A 17,168-nucleotide genomic window follows, 5' to 3' on the forward strand; every position below is an offset into this window, starting at 1 on the left:
AGAATCAAGAAAGCATGGATGGCATTTTGTATTAGCCGAAGCTCCATCAGAGGAAGTTAAAGGGCAGCTAATAAAATAGGATTCCTAATTGTTCTGCAAGAACAGAGAGAGAGAGAAATTTACCATATGCTAATGTGACTTATAACCTTTTTTTTCCTTTTGCTTTCAAACAGGCACCAAAAGGCCATTAATACGTTATAAAAAGAGAAAATCCCTTTTAGCTCTTTAGTTCAACTTCTTTTCTTTCCATTCTCCCGTTCCCCTCTCTCATTCTGAAATTAATCTGTGGAAGATTTGCTATTAACAAAGACCATTCACAGAGCGCAGCACAGTGGGTGAGGGCCTTGGCTGCAGGATGAAGAAAGAGCCAGCGGGATCAGGCAGTTCACAGGGAAGAGGACAAAAGACAGGAGGAAATGAGTGAGGGCGTGAAAGGCTGAGAAAAGAAAGACGCGACTAAATAGCAGATGCCGGACATCATTGTCTGGCTCTATCTGACTTGCGGCTCGGCGCTGCGCCCACGCGCACGCGGGTCATGCAGCACTTAGTCACCTGCCTCCCTTCTCCTCACACCTTTGTTCCACGCTCAGGAATTAAACTCTGCACCTTGTTCCTGTCTGCTCCTCACCTACAGTGGCTGCACATTTACACTGTAAACTTTCTCCTACATCTCCCACTACTCTTCTCCTTTATCACAGTCTGCAGGTCATCCACTGTCACCTGTTGATCACCACAGTCAGCTGTGACTTTTTTCAGAACATTAGTCCTCTTTGATACAGCTTGTTCTTTCAGTCTCTTTACCTGTTTGCTCATCCGTCCAACATCATCTGATTCTCTCCCTCTCATTCTAATGATGAGACACGTATATCGCTCTTGTGTCTCCTATCTATAGGAATGCTGAGGTTTATTTCTTTCCCTTCCTCCTTGCCCACCATTATTGATTGTTTCTTCCAACCACACTTTTTCACCTACCTCTCCCCCTCTTTCTTTGTGCAAAATGTTTAGTCATCTTGTAAACTTCTTTTAAATCATATTGCTCTCCTTCTTCTCTAATTCTCTAATTCGTCCTCCCAAAAGCATCAAAGAAACATTAGTAATAGCCCCTCCTTCTCATTCTCCCACTGTTGCTCTACTCTTCCACCTCCTCATGATCCTCCAGGAAATGTTAAATCACTTGTGAAGGCTTCCTTTTCACCCTCTGGTTCATTCCCTCCTCTTCAGCCTAATTCTACAGGAAATGCGTGTCATCTTCTCTTTCACTCCCATTCGTTCTCATCTCCTCGTCATTCTTCATCCCAGCCCCTTCACAAAATGTTCAGTCACTTCTTTTTCATCCTCACGTCCTCCTCCCAATCACTTAGTCAATGCTTAATCAGCTGTCACCTCTTACTCCTCATCTTCTCATATGTTCAGTCTTTCTCATCCTTTTTCTCCAGGCAATATTGCATAACTTCAAACTTCAAAGGGTGTAAATTTAACATGGGCCATCTGCCAAATGTAACTTGGTTCTGACCACGGCGCCCCACTAACTTTGTGGAGATACCACCGGCCATGCTGACACGCTCTAATTTGAGAGCTCTATTATGAAAATCCATTTGAATTCTTTGTATTTTGAAAGTGCAGGAGTATTGCAAGGTGTTTAAAATGTTTTATGACACTAAGTAGCAACTAACTATCATTAATAATTGACAATCAACCTTAATTATGATATTACTTGTTCATGGTGTCCTTTTCAGCAGCACTGAAAAATATCTTTTTATTTTTTAGTGCACACTGCTTGGTGGAATGTGATATGATGGCTCGCTTGTATTGACGGATGCACACAGAGCAATCATCCCGGTTCTACTTAAAACTGAAGTCTGCAGCAAACTGCCTGCTACCTGCCCAGAACCAAATGGCAGACAAAGCAAGCAACTAAATACTGAATAAAGTGAGAACTTAACAGAGCAAATTACTTATCCAAAACAGAGCTATTTTGTTATTTGGACCAAAACAGAGAGAAATGGAGAACAAATATTCGATTTCCATTCGGCGAATGTTAACGTTGTTCCATGTCTGTTGGACGTGTAAACGGACAACTGTTCACCAAAATCACTTTCTAAGAAGTGAGAATAGGTCAAAACCATGTGATCTTCTGATTTTTACATTTGTCAACAAGTGAGCAAAAAAATAAAAAATAAAATTAGTGCAGCTTTAGAGCAGTAATTGAAGAAATTATCACTTAATTCCTCTTCATAGAAATGTGAAGCTGAATTAGCAATAAAATGCACTGTTGCTCAATTCAGTTGTTGAGAGGCCAACACAACAATCCAAAACATTTTTTGGTCATTTCGTGGACATTTAACTACAAAGTACTGTATCAAGTGACTAAACAACACCGAGGAGCAACACACTGTCCCGTCAAGGCACAAAGAGCCACCTAAAAGCTTCTCCTGCTCTCACTTGATCCCAGAGGGGTTACTCTTTTGGCTGGTTTAGACAGATCCTCCAAACAAAAAGTGTGTCTCCATTTCCAGAGCTAAAAGAAATGCACTGCACACACTGGCCATAACCCCGGTTGTGTTGGGGTGACTGCGTTGTACAACGAGCACATTCTCAACAGTTGCAAAAAGCAGCCGTATTACTTGCTTGACTACACAGTGATTTTGCAGGGGTTGCATAGGACAAAGAGCTGGAGATGATGGCTGATCCTGCCCTCTGATTCCACAACAGGGAAACAAATCTAATTTAAGTTAAGAATGTGAGCAATTCTGGCCACTTTCCATGCGTATATGTATTCATAGCACAAGGAGCAGTAATTACAAGGAGCCCTCAGCATCAGGAGGTCCGGTCCTGCTCGACCAGCCATTCTGCTCACGACATCCATCCAGTGGCTTTCTATTAGCGGTGTGGGAGTGTGTTGGAGTGGAGATAAGACAGCAAGTCTCAACACGGGGGGGAGGAAGGAGGGAGCGGAAAAGTCACGTGAAACAGGCGCTGGCTGGTGTGTAAAACAAGCTCTCCCCTTCCAACGCCTAAACCTCAAACGCTGTACCTCTCCTATCTCTAGCTCCAGGAAACTCTCAGGGTGCAATTTACTGCTTGCACTCCACTGATAATACTGTCTCCAGGGCAGGAAGGAGAGCGTGATGGGCTGGGATAGAAAGGAGAGAAAGACAGAGGGTGGGGGCAGGCGAGAAGACAGACGGACAACAAGGAAAAGAGGGAGAGAGGAAATGGCAAAGAGAGGGGGGGGCAGAAAGAGAGCGGGGATGTAATGGGTGAAGGGAGGCAGAGGGAGTATCACCATGGAAATTACAAACGCAATCCCAAGACCCAATTTGTGTCAGTGTGAAATGCACCAACACGTGACTGAACCAGAGAAAACCTCACTGGACTGAATCATGACTTGACCCTACACAAACTTATCTCCAGCTACCGAGAGACACTCAAATTAATCCGCTTTTACAGCTTTATCACTGAACTCATTGCACGAAAAAAAAAAAAATCTTCAATCAAAAGTGCTGGAATGACTGCTGACCAAAACTCAGAAAGGTACAGCGTCATTACACACGGATGACAACAGCTCTGCCAACAGGTCACTGGTGGATGTTACAGTGGGAACAGGTTTGTTCACATCATTCACCTTTTTAATCAAAGGACACATCTGAGTGACAGACATGTCACAGAAGGGTTTTTTGCATGTGTAAACTGAACGCAACAATCAAGGAAAAAAGTAACTAAGGTGCATTAGCTGTACCAACAAAACTGGAGATTATTTAACTCACATTTATGAAATACGCAGAACATAGAATGCATCTGGTGCAAGCAGGAAATTCAAGATTTGAGAGTTTAAAACTAGTCAGGCATTGAATTCTGTACAAATATCATCCAAGCATTGACCAAAAGCTCGGTGACCACTCACATCTTGGTCTCATTAGCATAAACTGTGACCCGCAGTAGGCGGATGGGAGGGAGCCTGCCGCTGAGTGCAGGTACTGACTATGCACCATGCTGCTCTGTTGTAGGTGTGCAACTTTGTTGTTATTCATCATAAAGACACTTCTTCCTTGCTTTGTTTTCAAGTTTATGCACTTACATGTTGGGGCTATATTAAAAAACGAACTTAGCTAAATTATTATTTTGGTGATGTATTTGCTTTTGTTTTCTTTTACTGTACCCAGTAGTTTTGTGTACTGATGTCAAGGACAGGATTGGTGTGCACATATTGTGTGTATATTTTTTTGTGTATTGTTAAAAACTAACAAACACACAGACACCTAATAGTGGGGATTGGGAGAGAGCCTACCACTGTGTGTATGCTGATTGTGCCCAATGCTACTTTATTATGGAGAATAAATGCGCAGACCCTGAATTCTGGTACGACTGGTCTTCTTTGACCTGTGAACGACCATCTTAAAGCTGCTGCAGGAGCACGTCAGCCTAAAACATCACCAGCTGAAGATCACCACGCTCACAAATAAATATAAAAACATCTGAACAGGTACTGCATAGTAGTTGTCGGTGTGCAATGTCAGCAAGCTCCAGACCTACTGCCACAGCGTCTGGTACTGATGGAACTCCCAATGCTAAGCATGTCCAAAACATCTTTTTCGTCTCCAGTGAATGACGGGTGTTTTGGATGTTGGCAACAAGAGCAACTATTCAAAATGACTAGTTGGTTAAAAATTCCCATCAGTACTTAGAGGTTGGTTACACTGGCCATCTCCCACATATGAATGCGACTGCATTTATGTTTGAAAAGAGAACAGTTTCACTATTGATTATGCTGGGAAGGCATTCCTGGCTTTTTTGCTTTTACCACACAGCTGTTTATCAAAACTATGAAGTATTTATCAACCAATTTCATATCATGGGCTGAGCTTGGCCTAAGTCACCACCTTGATTGACGTGACCTAAGGGATTTCCTGTATTCTTCCAACAAAGCTGTTCTTTGTGATGTCAGCATTCAGCTTTGGACAGAAGAATACATGTTTTTGACTAACTAGTCATCCATGGGTGTGTGTGTGTGTGTGTGTGTGTGTGTGTGTACCAGTTGTTTGGCCTTCTTGGCTTCCTGGCGTGTGTGCAGTCTTTCCCGGCTCATGGCTTTCGTCATCTCCCTCGCTGCATCGCTCTCTCTCTGTGCCATCTTGGCCAACTCCTCCTTCAGTATTGTCTGCTGGCGTTCATACCTGAACCACACACACACACACACACACACACACACACACACACACCATCATCAGTGTCTGCTTTCTCACAGTCCTCTGATGACAGTCAAAATGCTTTAAACATATATGTCCACAAGGGGGCAGCATATACCAAATTTCATCAGACCAGTCCACTACTGTATACGACGTATCTAGATTGTGCGCTGAGTGAACTGTCCAAATAAAGACAGCTTGTATCTGTTCAGTTTGATCTCCAGCAGTGATCCAGAGATTATCACTGAGGGAAATGTAACAAATCTTTTTAGCATCAGTTCCCTCTGTCCCTCTAACCAAAGTTCTACTTTTTCAAGTCAGGAAGGTGCTGCTTTTGTGCTGATCCTATAAACAGTCTGATCTAGACCTCATTGAAAGGAGGCATGTCTGATTGAAAAGAACATGCACATCATGTTTGTACTGCTTCACAGTTCAACCTCCTCCCAAATGTCAACCTGCTTCCCCAGTGTTTGCATATAGTCAAAATGTAACAGCAAACTTAAGTTCTTAAGCCATAAACCACTACGGAAATCCATGATATTACAACACTTGTTCTGCAGCACATGATGCTAGTAAACCGGCATTTCCTAGAAGTTAGCTAACAAACTGGTTTAGACTCAGTGCGTACATAGATGCATTCACTGTATAGATACAGCCCCCGAGCCACGCAATATCAGAGGAAGCTCCAGCATGTCTGTATATGTTAAAAACTAAATCTTTGAAATGGTGACCATGTTGCACTGAGGCATCTTACCCTGATGCCATTGATTTTAGTTTCCTTGACAGCCTTTAAAAAATGTACAGCATAGTTTACACCTTTACATTTAAGTCTTTCTGAGCAAAATAAAACCAAAACGCAGTAGTTCTAGAGCAGAAAAGCGGCCCTGTTAGCTATTATAAACAAAGTGAATTCTAACACTTGCGGCCTGACGTGGCTATTTCTGTACCTCAACATTTAAAGTGACTTTAATGATCAAATGTTTACGAGGCACAAATCAGCTTCAATGTTCGTCAGCCAGTCATAATCTGTACTACAATGCCACATTTTCTATAACCCACCTCTTCTGTTCTTCCTCAGCATAGGAGGCTGATTTGCTGCTGTTGGACTGGGTGCTGGGCTGGGCCCGGTGCCGTGGGCTCTGGGATCGAGAGCTTGAGCTGCCGCTGCTGCCAGAGGTACCTGGATGAAGACAGAGTGGATGTCAATGGCCGATACTCTGGCAGACGGCAAGTTGTTATGAATTCTGGCAAGTTGGTGACAGTATTACTATTGAAATAAGCCTTAATATACATATACAGTACTTAGTATATATATTACATTATATATATAAATTAGTATATAGTGTAATTAAATAACTGGTGTCCAAAAACTGACACCTGATTATTTCACCTGACACCATTTTTACTTTTTGTTTTCTGAAAATCATGGTTTTAAAAGTGCAGGTTGATTTATGTTTGAGGACCAGGCAATTAGGCCAAACTATTCACAACATCAGAAAGTCTTCTGCATGATTACAGAACTGGTGTAATACTGGCTCGGTTGGTCGTAGCCTCAATGTTGCTAGGCAAGTGAGTTTCCCACATCTGTTTATAGTGTGTCAGTCAGAGTTAGTCAGCCCTGAAAGTGTTTGTTTAGCCCACTTTAACTGGCACAGGGTGTTACAGTAGGGGTATCTGTCCCACAGCTTTGGTACTGAACATATGGTTCTTTATTAAACTTCCTCAGGTCTGTTCACTCTGTCACCCAAACAATTACTGTCAAAATAGTCAATCCTGTGGACTACAACCCTGATTCCAAAAAAAAGTTGAGATGCTGTGTAAAACATACATAAAGCGGATGGTGATAACTTGCTAGTCCTTCCAGACATGTACTCAATTGAAAACAATACAAAGACAGTGCCTTTAACTTGAATTAGGATGAAAATAAAAACAAAGACAATGAATAACATGAGATGAACAACAATTTAAAAGAAGTACAGCAATGCAAAAGGGTGAGGCACAGCGCAGAAGTTTCAGATCTGTATCAGGAAGTCATAGCTAAAGGCTAAAGAGAAGAGATAAGTTTTTAGCCTTCTTTTAAAAATATTCAGTGAGCTGGCTTCCCTGATATCTATAGGTAGTGTGTTCCAGAACTATGGGGCCTAATTTGATGCCAGCGGCATGTTTCAAACAAGTTGGGACAGGAGCAACAACAGACTGGGAAAGTTGTGGAATGCTCCAAAAACACCTGTTTGGAACATTCCACAGGTAAACAGGTTGATTGGTAACAAGTGATAGTGTCATGATCGGGTATGAAAGGAGCATCCTGGAAAGGCTCAGTCGTTCACAAGCGAGGATGGAGCGAGATTCACCACTTTGTGAACACGTGATTGGATAAAGGCTGTTACTACATGAGCTCAGGAACACTTCGTACAACTGCATGCACAGAAATTCTTGAGCAGGACTTTTACCTGGAATGCTCTGGCAGTGTATGAATTGTTGTCTATCCACTGCATCAACTTAGACCGGTTAGCCAAGTCAGCCAAGCTCATGCAGTATTGGTGACATCCAAACAATCTACGTCTAAGAGTCTATGTCCAAGTGTGGAATTATTTAAATTTACAAGTTTAAATAATTTCCTTTCAGGTCACACACTGTGTGTGCATGCACAGTACCTGTATGTGCTCTTGGCAATACACAATGTAAGCAGCACATTAACCTGGTCAGCCAGCAACTTTTGGTGTTCAAGATTTCTCAGGAAAACCTGTTGTGATGGAAATACTGTAAGGTGCATAATACCTGAGCCTTTCTGAGGGACTGAGGTTGATGATATGCGTTCTGGAGCGATGTTAGCTACTCCTCTCATCCTCTGCAGAACATCTTCTGATAGCTGGACAGACACACAAAAAGACGAAGACTGGTAGGCTCAAGACACAGAATCATCACAGAACTGAGAACCTAGGCTTGCCGTAATGTTTTTTAATTGTTTACTTTGTTTTCATTGCAACAGAAACAATGGGAAGCCTTTCTCCAAGTTAATACAGTTCACTGGACTATGAAGTACACCATGCACAACATGTGGTGTCATCTGTATTCAAATATTCTATTATCTCTGGGAGGGAATGACTAACATTGGCCTAAGGCAAAACACATGAACCTGCAAAGTGTGCCAGAAAACTATGTGTCTGTGTATTGGTGTGTCCAAAGAAATGGTTAAACATAGCTACACCAAAAACCACAGTAGGCAGGACAAGCCACTGACTCACTGTTTCTATGACTCACACCATTTGAATGTACAGGCAGGGCGGGTAAATAGGATTATCTGTAAGACTCAGCATTTTTGGTGCTCATAGGCATTTTGAGAAACATTTTCACAATCATTATGATGCAAGGATGTACCAGAACTATGAAGTCTTAACTTGCTTGAACTGGATGAGTTCTCTAAGATATTTTCTATTCCGCTGGCTCTTGTACCTAATTTGATGATAGGTCTGTCTGACGGTGCGTTCATATCCTACGGAAAATTTAGTCATTACATCCAACAAGTTCACATACATCTCAGAAAGTAGGCATCTGCTATGACTGCAGGCACACTACAGGCATCATACAGTTTCTGTGTGTGCATACATCTGACTTTAACTTTTCACTTCGAAAGCAGCCTATAATTAAAAGGTAACACCAAGCTGGAAAGCACCAGCATCACCATTGGGTGCGGTCAGAAGATTGCACTACCTGTAACCACACTCAACAGGCTGCGAACTTTAGGGTGCACAGAGTACAGTTCTACATCTCTACAGCAAGGAGAGAACCTAAACCACATGGAAGAAAAAAAAGCAACATTTGCGCTGGTTTAAAGCTTTTTATCAGTTTAAAACAAACCTCCATTATGAAACAAAAACTGTAAGGACTATAACTAAAAAACATACATAGTATGGACAGTTTGCAAATCCCAGAAATTAAATTCCATTATCTAATCATGCTATGAGGTCTATCTGATGGAGCTGAGGATGCAAAGCTGGCAAAGGGTCATAGACTGGGTATGTGCATTTTGAAAAAGTAGGCATATTCATATACAAGGTTGAAAACATTTTACAGCTTAATTTTTGCTGCTCCTGCTAATCTTTTTCTTTCAGTGTCACACGCAGTTGTATTGTTTCTACTCCCCTTGCCTGTGCACAGGTCTTCATGTGTTGATATGAAGTCTTGTCTTTTGTTAATGCAGTTTAAGATTAGGAGCACTTGCTTTTAAGCAACGAATCTCTCTGCTAATGCACATGCAGCAGAGAGATTCATGTTGTCACATGGGTGCATAGAGGTGTCAATCGAAGTCTCCATTATATATGATGAATTGTGCAGTCCTGGTGCACACAAGCCATAACTACAGTCATCCCTGCGAACTGCATTCAAAAAGTTTCAATATAGAGTAGTTTCGTGTTTTGGATACATTCACAGTTGTATTACCACTTCGTTGGTCATGACTTTCACTAACAAAATCCCGACATTTTCAAAAGCACTGGAAGGCAACAGTCATGAGACAGAGAACAGCACGCCAAACTTCATTCAAAATACTGCAATTTAGCCATGATTATAGAAAAAAATACCCACATACAATAGTCACGGCAATATTTGAGAAAATCAAAATATCAGTGGGAATCTCTCCTTGATTTAGCATAAACCCACCGTGCAACTGACATGTCCCAAAAAAGCTGTAACGGTTGACGACTGGTTCGTCTCTTACGTTACATGCTAGCGAGTAATCTTTAACGATGTTAGCAAACGCTAGACAGTCGCTACTGAATTGTGAAAACTGTGGGATATCTGACGAAGTTGGAAATGCAATACGGCTATTGCATATGCCGAATTTACCAGAAGATCGTGAAGGTTTATAATTCTGCCTGACGGATTATTACGACTGAAGTTTGGCATAACTACACATTGGCATGGTCCGGGTCGTACATCAACCTGACACAACCCCTGCATCCCTTTGCATCCTCGTCACCTCAGCAGTCGTTTTACAGGTTGTAGACTTCGCGTTAGGTCAACTCAGAACAAACTGGTAACAGAATTTGCTGTGCAGCAACACGCTAACGGCTACTTAGCACTGGGCGTAACATTAAAGTAACGTTAGCGTGGCTTATCAAAAGCTAGCTAAATTAGCATTACCTTGACTCCACGAAGAATCCTGACTCTGTCTTCATCATCGACCCCGAAAGACACCTTCCTGGTCGTACTCTCTCCCGAACCCATGCCTTCTGGTGTTCAGTGACAGCTTTGCTAATGGCCTTAGGTAGGATAACGTTACGAACATGAAATAATGTTAGTAGTGTCCTGCCCAATGACAGAGTAAGTGACAGATGGGGTCTGGGTTGCCAGATTCTTCTTACACCATCCCTCTCTCACAGATCCGTGTAAAACCCGGCGCATAGTTTCCGTTTAAAGGTATTGATGAGATCGAGCAAATAATTTCTTGCAATTTTTGTGTGTCATTATGTTTTCATTTATCTAAAACAAAACCAGTTGAATCGCTCTTCCGATCCGTATTTAGAACACAACCTGGCAACCACAGCGTCATACACAAAATCATGATTGAACGAACTGTCAACTGTCATATACTACAAGCTATACCAAACCTGCTATCACACCTACATACAATTATAGATTCACAGACATTTTGCCAACAGAGACACACACATCATCAGACTTTATTTGTACCATAAATACAAGCGTGTCTCATATTCAGCTTAAATGTCAGTGCTCACGTACATTAGTGTTTACTGTACACTGAAATGACACACACAAAACGCTGAACAGAGATCAGTTAACTTTTAATTAACAGACAATGCTAAATGCAAAAAAAACAACAACCCACAAATGCCCCAAAATCCATTTGTATTGCTACACCTGTATTGGTCTACATACTACTTCAGCCTAATCATGAATAGAATATTAAGTTTTTGTAAACAAATTATTTCATGATTAAAATGCTCCAGTTCAAATGCAGTCATACCAGATAGCAAATAAACACTGCTGTATAATAGCATGGCATTATAAAGCCTTACTTCCCACTGTCCTGAGACCTTATTTGTGATAGCTAAACCTCGGAATTGTGGGACTTGACAACTGCAAAACAAAGCTAATTTTAGAGCAGGGAAGTCAAGTTTCCACTGCAATACAATTCCAGATGAATGCACCATTGTGGCAGAATTGTGAGTCAATCTGTGCTTTTTATTGTATTTCAAATGCAAACGTGCAAAGAAAAATCTGAGTTCAGCTTAGTTTACTGTTTGAACACCTAAATAAGTTCTATTCATGGGAAATAGAAGTGCTCAAATCCCACTCTGCAGTGTGATCCAGGACTCTGGTGTGTTTGAATGGATACTGAATGCTGGGTAAACCGGCTCCCTAAACACAGCCCTGAATGTGTGGAGGTGCTCCCTACGCCCTTTGGTGCTGTGGAACATCAAAGTCCCCCCCTCATAATCCAGCGCTATCTCAATCTTCAGTGGCGGAAAAGTAACTTCTCCCAGAGCCATGTTACAGGAGGACTGGCACACTGTCAGCTTGCCGTTTTTCCACTGCAGGCGCCAGGACACAGAGTTGTGTCCAAGACGACTGTGGTCACCACGACGAGGGATGTTCTTGTAACACACACCCAGCGACCACATGGTTTTGGCGCCCACTTCTACCACCCAAACATGCTCACCACCCGAGAACCCCTGGCTGCACAGAACCTGGGGTGCGCTTGTAAAACGCTCTGGGTGCTCCACATACGCCTGCTTGGAGGGGCTGTACTTGACTGTGCGCAGATCATTGGAGACTATCAGGCTGGGGTGGGCAGTGCAGAGGTTGAAGGTGAGGTCCAGAGGGTTGAGGAGGACATGGAGGGAATCCAGGAAGCGGGTCATTTCTGAGCGGAAGTCTTGGGTTTTGAGGCCGTCCTGGAGACGCTTGGTGTTGAATGGAGCTTTTGAGAGGATCTTGGAGGGAGTGGTGCCTGTGATAGCTTCTCTCAGCTTCTGTTCAATTAACACAAACCTGGAGAGAGAAGAATTTCCTCAGTTGTATATGACAAACGTGTCTATATTTTATAAGTGGTAATTGCTAAAATGTGTTAATTCTGCACATTTTTTATACTCAACCATATGTACGTATGTTACCTCAGTCTGTGAAGGTGATAATGTGAATGGCTTGAAATTCATTTTCTTAGTACATATGTGAAATAATACATTTCTATACTCCTAATCAGATAATTATGCACACTGTTAATTTATCAGTGAAAATGCTGTTTTTCTTTACAGTATGTTGAGGTGTTTTTTCACTGGAGTTAGTGAGAGGTTTTAGGTTATTTTATGTATTTATCATTTTAGTTGTGGCAGTGTAGCTTTCTGTTACCTGTGTATGAACATGCACGTGTCTGTCTCCTTTAGGGCCTGTGTGGCACTGTGCTGGGCCTCCATTAACTGGTGCTGTTGCTCTTCCAGCGCACTCAGTCCGAGCTGCCAGCTTTTTCGGCGCTGGCCTCTCTCCTCCTCCAATAGCAGACGCAGACACTCCCTGTACCTGAACACAACACAAGAGCAGTGCATCAAAAGGAGTCAGCAAACATCATCATAATGATTTTCAAACTAGGAAAATCAGTAAATATAATTTTACTCCTCCTATTATTATTGGCATCACTTGTATGCTACTTATTAGAGATTAATATGTGGACTAATATTTGTGTCACATATTTATATGTTGATGCCGATGACTGAGTGATTACTGTAGTGGAAATTCCTGTTTAGCTGAGTACTGCATATAGAGAGTCAAACTGAAGTCAAACGTACAGGCTCTGTTGGAGGAGTAAGAAAAATCTTGTTCAAAATCCCTTTAATATTTCCAATAACTAAAAATCCAGCCATGGAGGAAAGCTTTTTTCAACATTGTTCTGTGTGACTTGGTTCATGTTTGGATGAGAAAGGCATTTTTTTTTTTAATTCAGTATTTATAGTTTTTAGCCCCTCTGTCACTTTAGCTTTAATGTACACCATTTCCTATAAGCCACGAGCTAATCGCAGCAGGACAGAGAGGCAAAGCTGGAGAACTTCTATGCGTTTTATGGATATAGAGGAAAACAGTGTGCCATTGATGCCTCTCTTAATCTTTTTCATGGAAGCTGGAATTTCTTCTGAGCTAGCACTGTGATCAGATAATTGCTGACTTTGTTAATATGTTTAACATATGTAGATATAAATACAGACAGATAACCCCAGCAACAGACCAATGAAAAGAATGCTGAATAAGTGATTGCACTGAGTTACAGAGGCTTGTGCAACAGAGATTAGCCAGGACTCCCACGTCCCTATTTCTCCCCTGTACTCACTAGCCATGTTTGCCACACTTTTTTTGTCCTTGTAGCACCATCACGAGGGTGACATTTGTTGGTTTGTGAGTCAAATGTCACAACTTGAAAATTGATATAGATATTCATGTCCCCCCTTAATAACCCTTAATGTTTAATTTAAGACCATCTAGACATACTTTGGATCCAATAAATGAGATGAGCTGTTCTTGAACAGTCTGTGACATTTAAAATGACTTTTTGCAGGCAGTCTAAAAGCTCGTCACAACACATCATATAACATGATTTTATCTTCAAAAGTTACTGCCTGATCCTGCTCTTCAAGCCCGAGGGAGGAACTGCTGTCATTAATCTCATGCATATACTAACTGTCACTGACTTCACATGATTTACAACACAGCTAGGGCACTCCAACAAGAGACAGCTAAAACCACCATATAAACAAGAGGTGACACATGCACAGTACATTTTCTTGCTAACTGTTGAGATTGTGTTTTTCTTTGTGTTGCTGTCCAGTTCTCCATTTAAAACCACTGAAAACTTCGCTTAAAAACTTGAAACCTTAAATATTCAGTTCAAGATCAGAAAAAAATCACCCTTACATATTCTTTATCAGGAGTCTAACAGTGAAAACCTGCTTCACCAGGACTGTGGTGGAGTGATCAGATGTTATCAACAGTGGCAAAGAAACATTAACAAACAACCAAACAGTCGTCATTCAGTTCTGATTAACATGTAGCTAAATCTTGATTGTTGCATGCAAGTATGTGGCATCGCCTTTGTCCAACTAAGCCCTGCCCACTTCACTCCGATGAGATGAGGACAGAGAAAACAGTGCAGAAAATTGCATTTTCATGTGTGACATTGCTCATCGTGACACACGAATGAGAAAATATTCAGGAACTTGCATCCTTTAAGACATCAGTGTATCTGCTTTAGGACAATGCATGTTACATTTAAAGGCATCATCACTGTCAGCACACATGCAGCTTTTTATTACCTGTCCACTAGCGCAGCCATACTGTCCATGAGAGTGACAGCCTTGTTGACCAGTTTGTCCCCTATAGCCTCAGAGGCTCCTTGCTCCTCTGTTGTCTTCTGTAGGAGACTCTCTGTCATCTGCAGCCGGCAGGAAACCACCTGCAAACAGGTTTAATGCATTTGAGAAAATCTAACTGGCTGTAACAAGCTGTTAAGACACTCAGCAAGAATGTGGTCTAAACAAGTATTTGAATCAAACACCTGGAACAGAGAACTCACTTTGACCCTGTCAAAAGTCATCTGTCTCATCAGTCGGATTATTTTCCTAAGCCTGGCAACACCCTGAGGACAAAACACCCGGGCACAAACAGAGCAGTGTTGTGTGCGCAGTGCAATGCAGCGAGGAGTGCACACACTTGGGGGAAACAAAACAAGCGCTCCGCCAACGCATGGCACAACACAGAAGAGCCAACACAAGACTCAGCAGTCTATATGCATCTGAAGGACAAGGGACACTCATTTGAGGACAATAATGTACATATTCTGGCCAGGGTGAAAGAAGCCATCTGTGTCAAACTGGAAGGACCATCACCTGAGACTTCCCACCAGTCAGTTAAAACTGAAGAAGCCTCTTGGACGAGAGGCGAAACGTCTTCTAGAACCTCAAACAAGTCCAGTTGCCTTTTGGAAAACCTTAGAAGTACCAGGATCTGGATGAATGAGGATCTCCACAGGCAGACCTCCCCGTTGTTATTATTTACTAGTTCCAAAGCCACTTATTCAAACCTGGAATGTCATGTTTCTATTTATTGTTGTTTCCCACGGGAATTAAAGCCTAGTCATCACCGCTCAACCATCGGCACACTCTGAAGTGCTCTATGTGGTACCAATATTTTTCACAGGTCCATAGTTTCTGAATATATTTCCTGGAAAGAATAATTTAATTTAAATCAAATTAAAAAATTAAGTAATTATTCAATTATTATTGCAAATGTTATTCTCTACAAGGAAACTAACATATGAGTCATACGAGTCACCTGGGATCCTAGTTTAATGTTAATTGTCCTTAATCCCCCGACAATTAGCAACATATTTTCAGCTTTTACTGAAACATCTTTGAAATTATTCAGAAATGTGGCTTATGAATAAATAAAACATTACTCTGTGTTTTACCGAAGCACCGATTCCCAATTCCCACTCATGTAGCCGTTAGCTGTAGCTGTCTTGCTACAATATAACAGTTGGACGACTATTTGTGGAAGTCTGGTGAATCTAACTGCAACAACAGACCCACCTTGCTGCGGCTCTCCAGTGCTCGCCTCATCTCTTCTTCAGCTACACTGAAGGTAAGAACGTCGTGTTGGTGGTGATGGCCCTCTATGAAGCATTGGGCGCACAGCAACGCCATGTCGTTGGAACAAAAGTACTCAAGGGGACGGCGGTGAGTGGCACAGCCCTTCATCCCCAGCTCATGTGGCTCCACCACATCGTGTGCCCGGAACGACTCCTTCTCTTGGTGTCTCTGGAAGTGCCTGAGACACAGCGACACCTCACACTTCATGCAGGTCTTCGCAGCCAGCGACTGCTCGTCTATACAGTGGTCACAGAAAACCTCCATCTTCTCAGGCACAGTCTCAGGCTGCCTGTCCGGCTGCAGTGCCGTGGCTTGGAAGCCCTCGACGATGCTGCACAGTTTGAAGTTTCTCTGCAGGGAATCCATACCCTGATACTCCTCGCGGCACTCTGGGCAACGTGGAAGTGTTTTGTCATTTTTGCTGGCGGTATCGACAGTCTTCGAGATGCAGGCTCGACAGTAGTTGTGGCCGCAGGGGAGAACCACCGGATCGAAATACAGCTGAAGGCAGATGGGGCAGCTCAGCTCATGCTCAAGCTGCTCCACCGGCTTGGACTGAGACATGATGAGAGGAGATGAGGTCGGTAGCTTCTTTTGTCACTTGTCGGTTGTTTCTCTTGCCTTGTTGGTCTTGTTGTCAAAGCCTCATCTTACTTCACTTCAACCTATTGTCCTCAAACGCTTCCTAAATCTCTTGTTTCTTCTCTTTAACCATCTGGGGATTAATAAAGTTGATCTTATGTTATCTTCTTCTGTCTCTTCCTCCCACCCGGTAAGGCCACAGGTGAATCGACACTGACAGCAGGTATACAGAGCAAACAAGGAAGTCAGCAGCACTTAAATATTTACCAGAAGGTGGATCTGCGAATTCTGCAGGGCAGCATTCCTTTTCAAGAGACGATCTTAACTGTGCTACCTGGAATTCATACCACCATAGCGGTTGCTGTTGATGGTAAAAATATGTTGGACATGACCTTATTATACACAAGCCCCTAGAGCTCATTCTGAAAAAAGGAAGTGTCAGGACTCCTCTTTACTGGAAACCACAGATCACATATATATGCACATCTTATTCCAAGTTTGGTCATTGTCTTGTTTTAGCTTAGGTTTCATCAACCCAACACATAAGGTATATATATATATATAAAAAAATCTTTAGGGAACAGATGAAATCCAACAGAACCATCGTTAGATTAAATGTAGGTCACTTGAGTGTTCAGGTGTATGTGTTTTTGTATGTGTTTGGTAAATGGAGGAACCTGATATACACACAGTAAAATCACATTCCCAGAAGTCTCCTGTTGACAAAACGACATTGGACTGCACT

The 17,168-nt window shown here is 42.2% G+C and overlaps 2 protein-coding genes across 3 annotated transcripts in view; both read right to left on the reverse strand.

The window, feature by feature from the left end:
* chchd6a (coiled-coil-helix-coiled-coil-helix domain containing 6a) overlaps positions 1-10,841 on the reverse strand; it is a 74,872-nt gene extending 64,031 nt beyond the window's left edge. For both annotated transcript variants that reach the window (XM_041945665.1, XM_041945668.1), the window contains exons 1-4: positions 10,329-10,841; positions 7,965-8,055; positions 6,246-6,366; positions 5,033-5,174 (exon numbers count right to left, since the gene is read on the reverse strand). In XM_041945665.1, the coding sequence (XP_041801599.1) occupies positions 5,033-5,174; positions 6,246-6,366; positions 7,965-8,055; positions 10,329-10,412 (438 nt within the window). In that variant the 5' untranslated portion in view covers positions 10,413-10,841. The remainder of the gene's footprint in view (positions 1-5,032; positions 5,175-6,245; positions 6,367-7,964; positions 8,056-10,328) is intronic.
* Positions 10,842-10,973: 132 nt separating this feature from the next.
* On the reverse strand, positions 10,974-16,680 carry LOC121612638 (E3 ubiquitin/ISG15 ligase TRIM25-like). The gene is made up of 4 exons (XM_041945664.1): positions 15,782-16,680; positions 14,507-14,646; positions 12,558-12,725; positions 10,974-12,200 (listed from the first exon to the last, which is right to left on the reverse strand). The coding sequence occupies exons 1-4, from the start codon at positions 16,403-16,405 to the stop codon at positions 11,492-11,494; spliced, it is 1,641 nt and encodes a 546-aa protein (XP_041801598.1). The 5' UTR covers positions 16,406-16,680; the 3' UTR covers positions 10,974-11,491.
* Between the last annotated feature and the right edge of the window lie 488 nt (positions 16,681-17,168).

The sequence above is a fragment of the Chelmon rostratus genome, chromosome 10 (assembly GCF_017976325.1).
Source record: "Chelmon rostratus isolate fCheRos1 chromosome 10, fCheRos1.pri, whole genome shotgun sequence".
Taxonomy (NCBI): Eukaryota; Metazoa; Chordata; class Actinopteri; order Chaetodontiformes; family Chaetodontidae; genus Chelmon; species Chelmon rostratus.